This window comes from Elephantulus edwardii, unplaced genomic scaffold (genome assembly GCF_000299155.1).
Source record: "Elephantulus edwardii isolate Elephantulus edwardi_28Jun2011 unplaced genomic scaffold, EleEdw1.0 scaffold00089, whole genome shotgun sequence".
Lineage (NCBI taxonomy): Eukaryota > Metazoa > Chordata > Mammalia > Macroscelidea > Macroscelididae > Elephantulus > Elephantulus edwardii.
In genome coordinates, this window is record NW_006399839.1 from 8,593,698 (window position 1) to 8,607,507 (window position 13,810).

The window sequence follows — 13,810 nt, forward strand, 5'->3', positions numbered from 1 at the left end:
GAGGTGAGAACATACATGGAAGAACATCTGAAGCCGAGGGAACAGCATGTACAGAAGCCCTACCGTGGGAAATTTCTGGAAGAGTATGGAACATCCAAGATGACACAAGTGGAAGGGTGCTTCCAGGAGCTGCTCAGGGAAGTGACAGGGCCAAGCGTTTGGTTTGTGAAATAAGTGACATAACTGGATACCTTGGGACTGGGCAATGAGGGTGAAGGGAAGCACTGGGGATCCCAGAGGTCTCACAGCCAGCAGGTATCCACAAACCTAGGCCTGACTGGAAATAATTTCACGTCATCCCTGACTTTGGGATCACCATACCTTCCACGATCCCGCTCTCTCCCCAGAGAAAACTGGAGATTTTGAAGCATGAATGCAGAGTGTCCCGGGGCCTCCTTCTGAGCTGAAAACGGCAGCTGACGAGGCAGGGTGAGCACCAGGCCTGGAAGGGAACGTGGTGATAAGAACACTTGCTTAAATTAAGGCTTGACAAAGCCTGGCCGGTGTGGGACTGGCCACTGGCCCTGGGTCAGTGGGGCTGGCCCAGAGCCTTCGAGGGGCAGGGCCTGGTGCATGGAGGCCCCACCCCAGCTCCAGCTCCACCAACAGCTAGGAGTCCCCCGGGAGCTGCAAAGCCGAGGACGGTTCTTGGGAAGCAACCACAGCCTGGCTGGGCCCAGGAAGGGGAGCTGGGGGGGGCAGTGACAGGGACAGCCGTGGGGTCAGGCCTATTCATAACCTGGCCACCTCTCCCCAGGCCTGAAGTGAGCTGGATTTTGGCTGTGATGCTGTTAGGACCTATCCAGTGTCTCCCAAGGAGTCAAGTGCTGAGGTCTCTGTGCCCCAACTCTTCCCCAAACCTTTTACCCAGAGATTCAGCTTTGTGCCCATTCTCCGGCCTCAAGCATGTGTCCCATGGTTCGAGGCCACCAGCTGCTCCATGGGAGAAAGATGGGCAGTCTCCTCCCGTGTGATTAACTGCCTCTGAAAACCCACCAGAGGGTCAGCTATGGGTAGGTTCCAACTCTATGGTATACAACAACACATAACAACCATAAATAATCAATAGTAGTGTTAGGTTAGGATAGTGGACTTAAAGAAGAAATCAGAGAGAATGAGAAAGCTTAATGCAGCTTTATTAAAGGGGGGAAAGGGGAGCTGCCGGGTGAGTTCTGCATCCTGAAGAGGCAGAATGGGAAGTCACACTGTGAACTTACTGGGGAGGATTTTTATAAACAGAGTCTTTAGGGAGGGACAGTCCACTCCGATTTAGGAGCCGCCTCCTAGCTCAGCCAGAGAGCAAGGCCATTTGCCCTTCTTATCAGCAGCAGATAAGGCCATCAGCATTTGAGCTCTGAATTCTTCATTCTTCTCTTTGGCCCCTTTTGCCCAGATTAACAAGTAGGATACTGCATCTTAATTATATAGCATTTCATGCACCTGTGTAGCCATCCCCCTGGTCAAGAAGCACACATTTCCTCCATCCTGGGAATTCTCCCATGCCCCTTCTCCACTTAATGACTCCTCTGACCTTTTTCATCATTCATTAAACTCACCTGCTCTTGAACATTTGGTCACTAGAGTCACAAAACTCGTGGTTTTTATCTTGCCCAAGGTACTATCGCTGCTGTTACGTACTGTTGGGTTGGAATAGATTCATAGCTGACCCTCCAGAGGGTTTTTTTGGGGGCTGTAAACACAAGGGAGGAGATTGCCCATCTTTTTCCTGCGGAGCAGCTGATAGACTCGAACCACGTGCCTTTAGGATTGCAGCACAGTGTCTTACCACTAGGCCACCCGGGCTTTATGAAGTGACATTGAAATAGTATCATTCCTACTGCTCACAACATTTATTCATAACTGTCACACAGGTAAACCTCTTTCTTGTGCTTTCAGCCAAGATCAATGGTATCCTTCATCCCAAAGCTTCTACTGAATACAGCTTGGATTTCTGGTAGTCACCTGTCGAAGCTCCAATTGTAATTAGTTTCAGTACAATTTCACTTGCTTGTGGTATTAGTGCTACGTGTGTATTCCTTTGTAATTGAGTCCTTTTGGAGGGACGTCTAAGCGTCCTTCTGCTACCCAAACAAAAGGTTTGTGGCTGGGCCCCACTTTGAGACTCTGAGGGGGAACAGATCTGACAATCTGCTCTCTTGAAATCCTAGAGAGATGTACTCTGTCACAGGAAATGGACTTGACCAGATGTCAAAAAAGCAGCGTGCTTTTTGTAAGAAGAGTTAGTCGGTGGGCTGTCTACAGGAGTATGCATTATTCTGATTGAATGCATGACTTCAATCGAATAGGAAGGAAAAAATTATGAAGGGAGCCTCCGTGTACGACAGTTCTGCAGGGCAGGAGGCAATGACCATGAGCTGTGGCCAGCTGTGTCCTGCACCTTGCACTCTGGGACTATGACATTGGTGGGGTTGGGAGCTGGGCTGTGGACAGCAGCTAACCGCGTCTCTCTTTCTCTCCCCTCCTGTCTCCGTGCTCATGTGTTAGTCTGTGTCTGTCCGTCTCATGTGCTCCGTGTGTCCCTAGCACCCCATTCTGTGCCGTGTGGCCGGGAGCGCCTTCTCATCTCATCTCATCTCATCTCATCTCTTCTCACCTCACGTCACCTCATCTCGCCGCCTGGCACAGCCTCAGCATGGCCATCTCATCGCGCCTGGCCCTGTGGGAACAGAAGGAAAGTGCCGTTCAGGGCTGGGGCTGCGGCTCCATCCCCTTCAGAGGACAAGTCACAGCTGGGGGCTCTAGGGAGGGGATATGCCATCTCTAGCGTCCCCTTCTCCCCTGGCATGTCTAGTCCAACAGGTGTGGCTTGCTGGTGGCCTGTCTCCTTACCTGCTCTGGTGGGATGTGATAGTAAGCCTGGCTGTCCTATTTCAAACAACTCTGCTGAACACCAGGCTTATGTGGGAGGAGGAGGGAATGGAGGAAGCTGAGATTGGCTGCCAAGGTTGTCATCTGGGAATGAACTTCCGGGGTCTCCATGGAAAACCGGAAGCCAGGTGTTCTTCCCGGTGGTTCCTCTCTAAGGGACGATGACAGCCGCTTCTTCCTTTAATGTGCATTGTTTCCCTCACCCCTCATCCCACTAGCCTGTGTGTGACATGAGGAGTTGGAGGTAGGTTGACGGGGTGCATGAGACTCTTCTTCCTGTCCCAGCACCTCCCCTAACTGGCCTGTGTGTCCACTGGGGACGGCTTTGAAAGAGGCACATGCTGACCTGGGCAGAGTGGGTTTGAAGATGATACAAAGTGGGCTTCAGGACGCGTGGAGACCCGGGAACCTCTTCCTGCCCGTGTCACTCGAGCGTGATGACCTCAGAGTCATCAGAGTTGTGAGTGCTTCACCAGGCTTTTCAGTGACTACTTTTAGAAGTAGATCTGATGATGTAGGTGCCTCTTTCTTCCGAGGTGCCTCTGGGTGGATCAGAACCTGCGGCTCTGCTTGGCTGCTGAGCGTGTTGACCTTTTGCCTCCGTTAGGGACTTTTGGGGAGGAAGACATGTAAATGGGAGCCTGAGATTGCATAGCCCCACACTTCTCTGTCCCCGGGCAGAGGTCTGTGTTACTCCACGGTCTCCTCGTGACTCACTGGCCTTCCTTTCCTGTCCGTCCTGGATTCTCCTTTTATCAGTCAGGCTACAAAGCTTCAGAGTGCCACTTGCTCACAGAGGCTCCTGATAAGGTTATTTTAAACCCGCGTGTAGCTCTTCCATATAAAGCACCCGTGTTATCATTTTTACGGGCAGAGACATTGATGCTGGTTAAAGAGACACTCTGCTGACTGTAGGTACCTCCAGGCCTTAGTCCCTAAGCCTGTCGTGACAAATCAAAGTGCCTGACCCCAAAGCAGCTGTAAACTGGGCTGTGTTTCTGGAATGAACGATCTCGGCCAGCTCAATTGCTTGACATCGGTCAGCACAACTGAGTCCACCTGGAGATGCCTCGAAACACAGGCCTGGTGATCTACTGGTGAAAACTTAGTCGCTGAAAATCCTGTGGGAGACAGTTCTGTTTTGATGCCCATTGAGTTCCTACGATCAGGAACTCCAGCGCTGTTTTGTAAATTCTCTTAGCCATTTGCTGTAAGTCGAGGTGCGAGGGTGTGAATGGTTCCCTGTGAGTCGTCCCAGTCAGAGAACTAGAAATGCACCTTTGGGGATAGGTGTTCCTGGGATGGGTCTGCCCAGTGCCAAGGAGGAGAGCAGTGACCGCGACCACCAAGGAGACTTGGTTCACATGTAGACATGTCACCTGGTACAGCTTGCTGTCTTGTGCTCCATTTTCACGCCCTCTTTGCCAGAGGCCTCTGAGCCTCGCCTGTTCTGCTGGGGTGTCACGCTTGGGCTTGGTCCTTTACATCCTCCTTGGCCTGTCTCCAGCCTTCTATGGGCAAAGCATTCCCATGCGTTCACTCACTGAGCTCTCTCCTTGCTTCTGAACAACAGATCCGGGAAGAGGACAAGAGCCCGCCGCCGTCCTCGCCCCCTCCCCTCTTCTCCGTCATCCCAGGGGGCTTCATTAGGCAGCTGGTCCGGGAGACCGAGAAGGAATCCAAAGAAGCAAGAAGGAGGAAGCAAGCAGTGCTTGTCTCCCCTCAACAAGAGGTACGTGCCCCTGAGAGAAGTGGATGGGGAGCCAACTGATCCATTCCCACCAGCCTCTCCTCTGCTGTCCGTGTAGCTATAAAGCTTCAGAGCCATCCTCTCCCTGCTCCAGCTCGCCCTGCTTCCGCGCTTTCCTTTCCCCACTGTGGTCTATTGAACTCCTATGCATCCTGCAAAACCCCGCTCAAATAACACAGCCTGGAAAAAAGTTCCCTCATTGCCCTGCTTCCTCGGATTCCCCCTATGCCCTCCCTGCCTATCTGACTTGTGTCTGATTGCCTAGCTTACTTGATGTGGAATTCGTGGGGGCAGTAGTTTCATTTTTCATTCAAATCTGTCTTGAGCAGCTTTTATAGTGCTTGCTTGGTCAATAGTGAGTGTTCAACAAATAACTTGTTTAAGAAATGGATGGTGCCAGGTGATGTGTGCGGTTGGAGAGGTAATTTTATACTCTCTGCTGTTGAAGAAAGAGAAATTTAAGGCTGAAATGTTCTCTTGAATGCACAAAAGATTCTCAGTTGCACCTTCCTGATCTATGTCAGGCATGTGGCTGTATTGATTTTTGAAGCTTTCTCATATCAGATGTGTAGTTGTTGTGTTAAGTGCTGTCAAGTTGACTACAAGTCATAATAACTCTGTGAATGATGGCTCTGAACCTTGTCCTGTCCTAAACCAACGTCACCGTCTCTGAGAGATGTGACCTCATTGTCAGGGGTAAGTGGTTTTGGCCCCCAAGCCTCTCTCAGTGCCATCCAGCTGCTATGATCACCTGGATTCCTCTCTGGGCTCCCTTAGAATGCCCCAACCCAGTAATTGAAGGCCACAGAGTGGGGTCTCAATAGCCACACCTCTGTTGGCACTGGAGTTAAGTTAGACTCATATCACATTTCTGAGGTTGTAAACCTTAATGAGAGGAGACTGCACCTTCTTACTCCCTTGGAGCGTCTGGTGGATTTGAACCACTCACCTTTAGGTTGATGCCTCTTCAAACCACTTGACTATTTTAGATAGCACTGCTGGATGGCAAGGGAGCTCTAGTGGCTTAGTGGTAAGGAGCTGCACTGCCAACCCAAAGACATGCAGTTCGAATCCACCAGCTGCTCGGAGGGGGAAAAGGATGGGAAATTTACAAACCTGCTGGAGCGTCAGCTGACTTGGTTCTGATTCCATGGTACACAACAACAACAACAACAGGGTGGAAATAACAGATAAGATGCACGCCCTGCAAGTAAAGACTTTCTGACTTGTCCCTGGTGATGGCCAGTGCTGTCTCCCTCCTTGTCCCCAGCTCCTCGGTCAGGGAACACGGTGGCCATTCCTGACTTCAGGGAGGAAGGCCTAGGGATGCAGTGTATCTTGGGAGTTCTACTGTGTTAGGCAGAGGGCGCATCTCCTTATGTCTCCCCTGGTCCCCTTTAAGGCAAGATGAGTGCTGTAATTGGGCCGTGAAGTCTAGTGACTGGAGAGGAGCCAGAAGGGAGGCTTCCTCAACCAGGGAGGCTGGTGGGCTCCGCCTGAAGTGACAGCTTTGACCAGGCTCTTGTTTGCTTTTCATCTCGTGTCCCATGCGTGCCTCTTCCTGTTCTGTGACAAGCGACGTACTGCTTGAGAGAAAGCCTCCACCAGCTGACCGACAACAGCTGCCGAAGCAGCCCCGCTAAGTCTTTGAAGATGCCTGGCCCAAGCCTTATCCGTACACGAGAGCTAAACGTGACCCCAGCGGGCTGGGGCTAAGTCATGATGAAATCTCACTGTGTGTATTTATCGCTAGTCAGTGCTCGATTTGCTGTACATGGGCTCATTTGCTATCCCATGAAGCAATGGAGGAGGGATTATACCCATTTATCAGAGGTGGAGACTGAGACCTAGAGAGGCAAAATGACTCTCTTGAGGTCACGATGCCAGATCGGGGGTCCAGAGCAAGAGCGAGACCTGCATGTTCTCTGCTCTCTGGACGTGTGTGTCTGGGGTGTGAGGCGGCTGGAGAGGTGGCCACAGACAACAGGAGAGGATAGGGTCAAGTGAGACAGCTGGTTCTTCCGGTCCAGGTGCCCAAGGAGCAGAGCTGAGCTGAACTGGGAACAGACTGTTAACTGTGAACAGAGACTTAGAGCCAAGATACGGGATGGACAGGTCTCAGACGGAAACAGGTGGCTGACCCTGGGCCAAGGTGTCCCCCGGGGCAAGAGCAGGGAACCTCAGGACACGCTCTTGTGAGACAGCGAGCCCTGGCTGGTGTTGCCAAGTTCATTTTTCTTGTTCCAGGCAGTTAACAATTCCAAGTACTCTCTTCTTGTCCCAGTGCAACTGCTTAATTTGATCTTCATGCAATCCTTGCGAGGGACCCTTGTGGTGCTGTTGTTGTTATTATATGACATGGAGTCACCTACTACTCATAGTGACCCTATGCACAATAGCTCTGAACCCTGCCCTATTTTCAGAAAAGGAAAACAGAGAGGTGACTTAGGAAAAGGCCACCCTGTCAATTGGAGGGGGGGGGCAGGGAGCAGCTGGTTGGGTGACACTGGTATAGAACGACACTGGCATCACATGTCAGATGGCCCTGGTTGTAGTTCTGTAGGTGGCCCAGGCCAGATCTTACCCCTTATTTGGTTTACATGATCATTAAAGAGCTATGGTGGCACTGTGGGTTAAATGTTGAACTACCACCCAGAAGGCCTGTGATTCAAGCTCTCACCACAGGAGTGAGATGAACCACTATGCTTCTGTAAAGATTCACAGCTTTGGGAGCCCCAAGGGATAGCTTTTCACCATCCGATAGAGTTGCTATGAGTTAAGATAGACTCAATGTTGGTGGCTTTTGATAGATGGTCATTTTGACTGTCATCCTCATTATTACAAAGCTGAAGATAGAAACAGTACTCTTGAGGCATCACAGACAAGAGAGAGGAGACCGAAATAAAACTGGGATGGAGTGTAGAGTGGTGGATGGATGTCCAAATAGTGTACTCATACAGTGCTCTGAGACTTCCTGGATGTGTGAAATAAGTTCTGATTAATATCATCAGGCAAAGATTTGTGGAGCAGGTGGTATTTGAGCTGGGTATAGAAAAAAACCCCAGCAAAAAATAAACTTGACAAAACAAAACAATAGCCCAATTAGTTGCCATCGAATTGGAAACAGCTCACAGCTGACCCTTCATTGCATCTATAAACTGCACAAGAGGAGATTGTTCACGTCCCTCTCATGTTGCTTCCGGTGGATTTGAACCACCTGAGAGAGGCAGTCATTGGCTTAGCAACAAGGCTCCCTATGTGCTAGGCCACCCAAGCTCCCGCCATGTCTGCATAGTGGGTATCAACATCTTCAATGTGCTTGCAGGTCTTTGGATGAGTGAGTGAATCAATGCGTGAGTGATGGGTGACCCAATGAGGGCAGCACATAGCAAAGCTTGCCTCTGGTCTCTTTCTTCTAGACTCCAGAACTTTCCAACAGCAAGTCCAACAGTGGCACCAAATCTGGAAGCCAGAAGATTACCCAGGGTGACCAGTCAGGCTCTCCCCAGGACTCGAACATTCCCAGCAAGGAAAGTGAGGTGGTCGGGAGTATGGACTCTACACCGATGACCAGCATCAATGAGAAGACTCAGGAGCCGGGCTCCAGTGCGACCCCAGCCAAGAAGCCGCTGCCCTTCAAGAGGGGTGTGAGGAGAGGCGATGTGCTACTAATGGTGGCCAAGCTGGACCCTGACTCAGTGAAGTCGGAGCAGAGGACTCCCCCCACGGTTTTCCCTACCTGCAAGACCCCTCCTCCAGCCACAGACTCTGCAGGGGAGACCCCAAGTAGTCCCCGTGGCTCCCAGGCTAGCACTGAGCAGCCAGCCGCAAAAGCCGAGAAGACTCCGACTGGGACTTGTGGGAGCTCAGGTCCCGCAAATGTGTCATTGTCAAAAGGCCAGAAGGGCCAGGTCTCAGTAGGGACTGGGGTCAAGGCCCCGCAGACCAAGGGACTTAACGAGGTTGGGATCCAGGGAGATGAGGGTCAGGGGACCAGACCACTGACCCAAGAGCCAGGAGAAGGAACACCACACGGGACAGTGGTGGGAGAAGGGGACCCCCAATCCAAGAAAGAGAAAGGAGGCTCCTCCAAAGATGCAGGAGGTGAAGGGAAGCAAATTGGGGCCCCAATTCAGATGAGGAAGTGGGGAAGTTCTTTAGATAGGAGGGGTAAGTGGGGTGATCTCCAGAGTAAGAAAGACAAAGAAAGGGGCCTCCTGAGGAAGGGGGACAAGACAGGTGAGCCTCCCAAGACAGAGAAGATAGGTCAAGTGCAGGTGAAGGTGGGAGAACCCCTGAGTTTGATGGAGAAAGCAGGTGCACCCCAGAGTAAGCCTGACAGGGCGGATGAGCCACAGAGCAAGAAGGAGAAAGTGGGGCAAACTCATACTGAGTCTGGGGAGGCAGGTGGCACTGGGGGTCAGCCAGAGAAGGGCTGTGCAGCCCCGGACAAGATGCAACTGGGGGGCCTGTCTGCAGTGGCAGCTGGGACGGATGATGGACCAGAAAGCAGAGGGCAGAGAGCAGAGGCGCCCAGCCCTGGAACAGACACTGGGCACAAGGCGCCAGAGAAGCTGCTGGAAGGACCTGCGCCTGGACTGGAGACCCCAGTGAAAGGACCTCAGACTGGAGAGGAGACTGATCGACCAGAGCTGCAGGAGGGGGACGTGGAAGGCCGGAGCGGACACACGGACCAGGTGGCAAAGCTGCATCCCCACGTGTGCTGTGGGCGGGTGGGGCCCTCCAAAGATGGAGAGGCAGGAAGGGACCAGCCCTAAGGGGTGACCGGGATGCAGGAACTAGCAAGAGGTGGGACACAGAGGAGGGGACAGTGCCTTTTCCTTGATGCTTAGGGGGCTGGAGCCATCCACAGCTCACATTTGGGGGTGGGGGTGGGGTTCTCCACTGGGCAAGGGAAGTAGCTTCTAAGGGGTTAATACCACATGGTGTAGGGCCCATGAATCCGAATGGAAAGAAATGCTTGCTAGAGATTCTGTTTCAGCACCCCCCCCAGATGATCCTACAAGAGACCCCAAAGTGAAGAGTCTGCCAAGCCCTCAGGGATGTCTTTCTGTCCACTTAATGCCCTTGATCTTTGTTCTCAGGCCCCTGAAGACAGATGGTATGAGGCAGAGAAGGTCTGGCTGGTACAGAAGGATGGATTCACACTTGGTAACTATGGGGGTTAGGGACCCCTGGGCCTGAAGCTTCACCACTGGCGCCCTCATCCCCATTACTACTAGTTTTGTTAGGCCCTGTTTACACTTATTTGGTGGACAGGAACTGAATGGGGGGGGGCAGCAGAGACCTAGGAGATGATATGTGACTTTGTGAGTGGGGACAATTGGTGACCACTTCACCCCTGGAGGCTGCTCTCCTGGATGCTAGCAGCCTGCACACCGATCGCAGATGTCCCAGGTTCGGATAGGGCTGCGTCAATGCAGCCAGCTTTCGGGGTGCCTACTGTGTACTTAGGGAGTTCTGGTGGCCTAGCGATAAGAAATGGCACTGCAATCCCAAAGAGACGTGGTTCAAACCCACCAGCTTCTCCTTGGGAGAAGGGAGGGGTTAGTTCCTCTCATGCCATTAACTGCCTCTGGAAACCTGCCCGAGGGTCAGCTACGGGTCAGTTCTGACTCCACAGCACACAACAACAACAGTACCTGTGTGCTCGGCAATGGGACAACTGGTAAAAGTTCAAGGTGAGTCAGACTCAGGGAATTGGAGGATGTCATAATTTAGAATTTACCATGAGGCCTTGAAGGAAGGGGTGCAGCTCTTCCGTCGCCTCCCAGGTCCTGCACTAGCGTCCCGGCTCTCAGCTCTGCAGCTCGGAGCCTCCTCCTGTGCTCACTCTCCTCCTCTCTTCTCTCTGCGATGCCCACCAGCAACTGTGCTGAAGCCGGACGAGGGCACAGCTGACCTGCCCGCAGGAAGGGTGCGACTTTGCATCGATGCCACCAAGACCGTCACCGAGGTGGATGAGGAACACGTTCACAGGGTGAGTCCCTGCTCCCCAATTCCCTCCCCTGCCCCCCACCCCAACTGCAGATACTACATGGACTTGATTCCCTAAGGGCAGTTAGAGAGGTAAGAGCCCTATTTAATGTGCTGTATTGTTTGAGGGATTTTTGTCAGGTAATCATGTCATAAGATCTCCTGGTAACCCTGTTAGAAAGACACATCAACAGATAGGCATGTCATACTGAAAAGGAACTATGTCCGTCTGGAAACCAAGGTGCACATGATCCAGACCATGGGTTTTGCCAATACTTGCTATGCGTCAGAAAGCTGGACAATGACTAAGGATGACAAAAGGAGAATTGATGCCTTTGAGTTATGCTGCTGGAGAAGAGTACTGAACATACCATGGACTGCTAGGTGAACAAACAGGTTCATCCTGGAGAGGGTGAATCCCGTCTGACATACGTTGGGCAAGGAGGGACCAGTCCTTGGAGAGGGACATTGTGTTTGTAAGGGTGGAGGCGAAAATGCAAGAAAGAAAGATCCTAGATGAGCTGGATTGATTAAATGACTGCGGTAATGAAAGTAAGTGTGTCAGAGACAACGAGGTTGATGCAAGATAGAGCGGGAGTCAGAGCTGTTAGATATACAGTCACTATGAGTCACATGTAACAACATTGTAAAAATATTCATAACTGAAACTACAGGCCAGTTATTTTTGCTCTTTGTTTCTGTCGTGTGATTGAAGCAAAGTTGAACTTCAATTCTAGTAAAGTTTTTATTTGTTTATTAGGAAAAAACCCAAACAAAAACCAAACTGATATGCGTGTCAGATCTGGATAGTGAGAGGTCTTTCGATTTCCTCAAGAAGGTGGCTGTTTACATCTTATGGGCGTTACAAATCATGGTCCAGGGCATAATTTCCCTATCACCCTGGCTGCCAGGGAACTCAGAGCCAAATTGGCTGCTGTCTCTCACCGTCACATAGGACCTGATAGTCTACACATTGGACATCAAGCTTTCTTCTTCTTTGAAAAATCTTTTTCAATCATCTGTATTTTTAGAAATCATTTGCCATCATCTTTTTCTTTTTATTCTTTTCAGTTACTTTTCCTATGCTTTTGGCATGTTTATAAACCCTGTTGTCCTGAGTCTTTTTACCCTCATGACCTGCCGATGCAGATTCAACTTCTTCCAGGGACTTTATGTGGTTCTTGAAGATCTGAAGATTTCTCCATTCCTTCTCTATCCGCCCCTTCCCCTCCCTCACTGGTGTTGGGGGTTTGCATAGACCCAGTGTCTTTGAGAGAAAGGCTGAGTCATAAGCGATGTCAGGCTTGACCAACCCCCTTGAGTACCAGCTCGGAAGAACTTCCCAAGCTGGAAAGAGAAGCTGCCTAGAATGAGGCTCCCTGGGAAGAAGCTGGAACACTGCTTGTATCGGAAGATCTGTACACTTTTCAAAGGGATTGATGATTTCAGAGAAATGGGGCGATTTGGTCATTGACCTCCATCCCTAACTTCTATGAGACTCACAAAGGCAGAGATAGTAGGAGCACCACCACACTCCCCAACATCATTGGCCGTGTTGTGGGGTTGAGACAATGGAAGGTGTTTACATCACAGTGCGGCGGGTGCAGGAAGGAAGGATCTGTTGGATGGGAGCAGTGGCTTTCGCGAGCCTAATGTCATCTGTAGGTTCCATCAGCCCCTCCAGAGCCTGGTATCTGTCTAATCTTTACCCTGAGGCTCTGCAGAGACAGGACCCTGGTGTTGTGAGTAGAAATGGGAGATGGGATTGTGATGGGGGAGACACTGTGTGATGGTCCTCAGGCCATGCCCCTCTGAACTGGATCAGGCTGGGAACCTGGCCACACTCATTAGAATGAATGGTGGAATGCAGGACAAAACTGTAGTTCAGAATTCACGCAACGTGCGTTTCAGAAAACAAAGCATTCTTTACTTCTGGAAAGCTGGAATGCAGGAAAAAGCTATAGTTCCACTGTGTGATGGTTCACAGGCCAACCCCCCTGAGCTGGACCAGGCCGAGGACCTGGCCGCCCTCATCAGTGTGAACGAATCCAGTGTCCTGAACACGCTCCTGCACCGCAGCCGGGCTCAGCTGCCCCACACCAGCGCCGGGCCGGACTTGATCGTCCTCCAGCCCCGAGGGCCCACGCTGCCCTCCACAGGGAAGGTGAGTACGGGCAGCGGACGGGGGCAGGAGGGGCTGGGGGTCCCTCTAGCTTCAGTAGAGAGGAAAGCATTCAGAACACCCTCCCCATGGTGATCTCTGTGGAGATCAGTCACCCAAGATGAGATTGTGGGGGTGTTATGGGGTATCACGAGTCCTGTGAGACCCATCACACAGAAGGGACAAATGAGCAAGTGTTAGAATTGACAGCAGAAGCATTGAAGACCACCCAGAGGAAATACTTAATGGGTATTAGCTGCACCAGGAGGGAGCTCTGGTGGCATGGTGGTAAGCAGTAGTGCTGCCAACCCAAAGGCCCATGGTTCGAACCCACCAGCTGCTCTGAGGGAGAAAAGTGAGCAATCTCCTCCCATGTGATTTGCTGCCTCTGAAAACCCTCTGGAATAAGCTCTGATGGCACATAACAACAATAACCAGAGCACCAGGAGTTCCTTGGGCAATCAAAATGGTTTGTACTTGGTTGGAAACAGAAGAATTTTAACCTACTCAACTCTAGGAGAAAGGCCCAGAAACTTCTATTTAAAAAAAAAATTATTACCGACAAGTTGATTCTGACTTATGGTGACCCGTTAAGACAGATTAGAATGGCCCTATAAGTCACACTCTGTATGGAACTTTGGTGGTTTAGTGGTAAGGAATTGCTCTGCCATTATAAAGGTACGCAGTTCCAATCCACCAGTCGCTCAATGGGAGAAAGATGGACAATCTCCTCCCATGAGATTAAGTGCCTCTGAAAACCCTCCTGACGGTTGGCTATGCGTTGGTTCTGACTCAAAGGTACACAACAGCAACAACAACAACAACAAATTGGGTCTCCAAGGGAGCGCTTGTGTAGTCAGCAGGCAGTTGTGCTCATTGTTAGGATAGTGGACTTAAACAAGAAATCAGAGAGAACGAGAGAAAGCTTAATGCAGCTTTATTAAAGGGGGGAAAGGGGAGCTGCCGGGTGAGTTCTGCATCCTGAAGAGGCAGAATGGGAAGTCACACTGTGA

At 51.1% G+C, this 13,810-nt stretch overlaps 1 protein-coding gene across 1 annotated transcript in view; it reads left to right on the forward strand.

Moving 5' to 3' along the window:
* The first annotated feature begins 2,653 nt into the window (after positions 1–2,653).
* Positions 2,654–13,810, forward strand: part of MYO18B (myosin XVIIIB) — a 321,585-nt gene continuing 310,428 nt past the window's right edge. Inside the window, exons 1-6 of the mRNA XM_006890467.1 lie at positions 2,654–2,701; positions 4,463–4,621; positions 8,059–9,336; positions 9,745–9,811; positions 10,528–10,640; positions 12,624–12,800. Coding sequence (XP_006890529.1) covers positions 2,654–2,701; positions 4,463–4,621; positions 8,059–9,336; positions 9,745–9,811; positions 10,528–10,640; positions 12,624–12,800 — 1,842 coding nt within the window. The remainder of the gene's footprint in view (positions 2,702–4,462; positions 4,622–8,058; positions 9,337–9,744; positions 9,812–10,527; positions 10,641–12,623; positions 12,801–13,810) is intronic.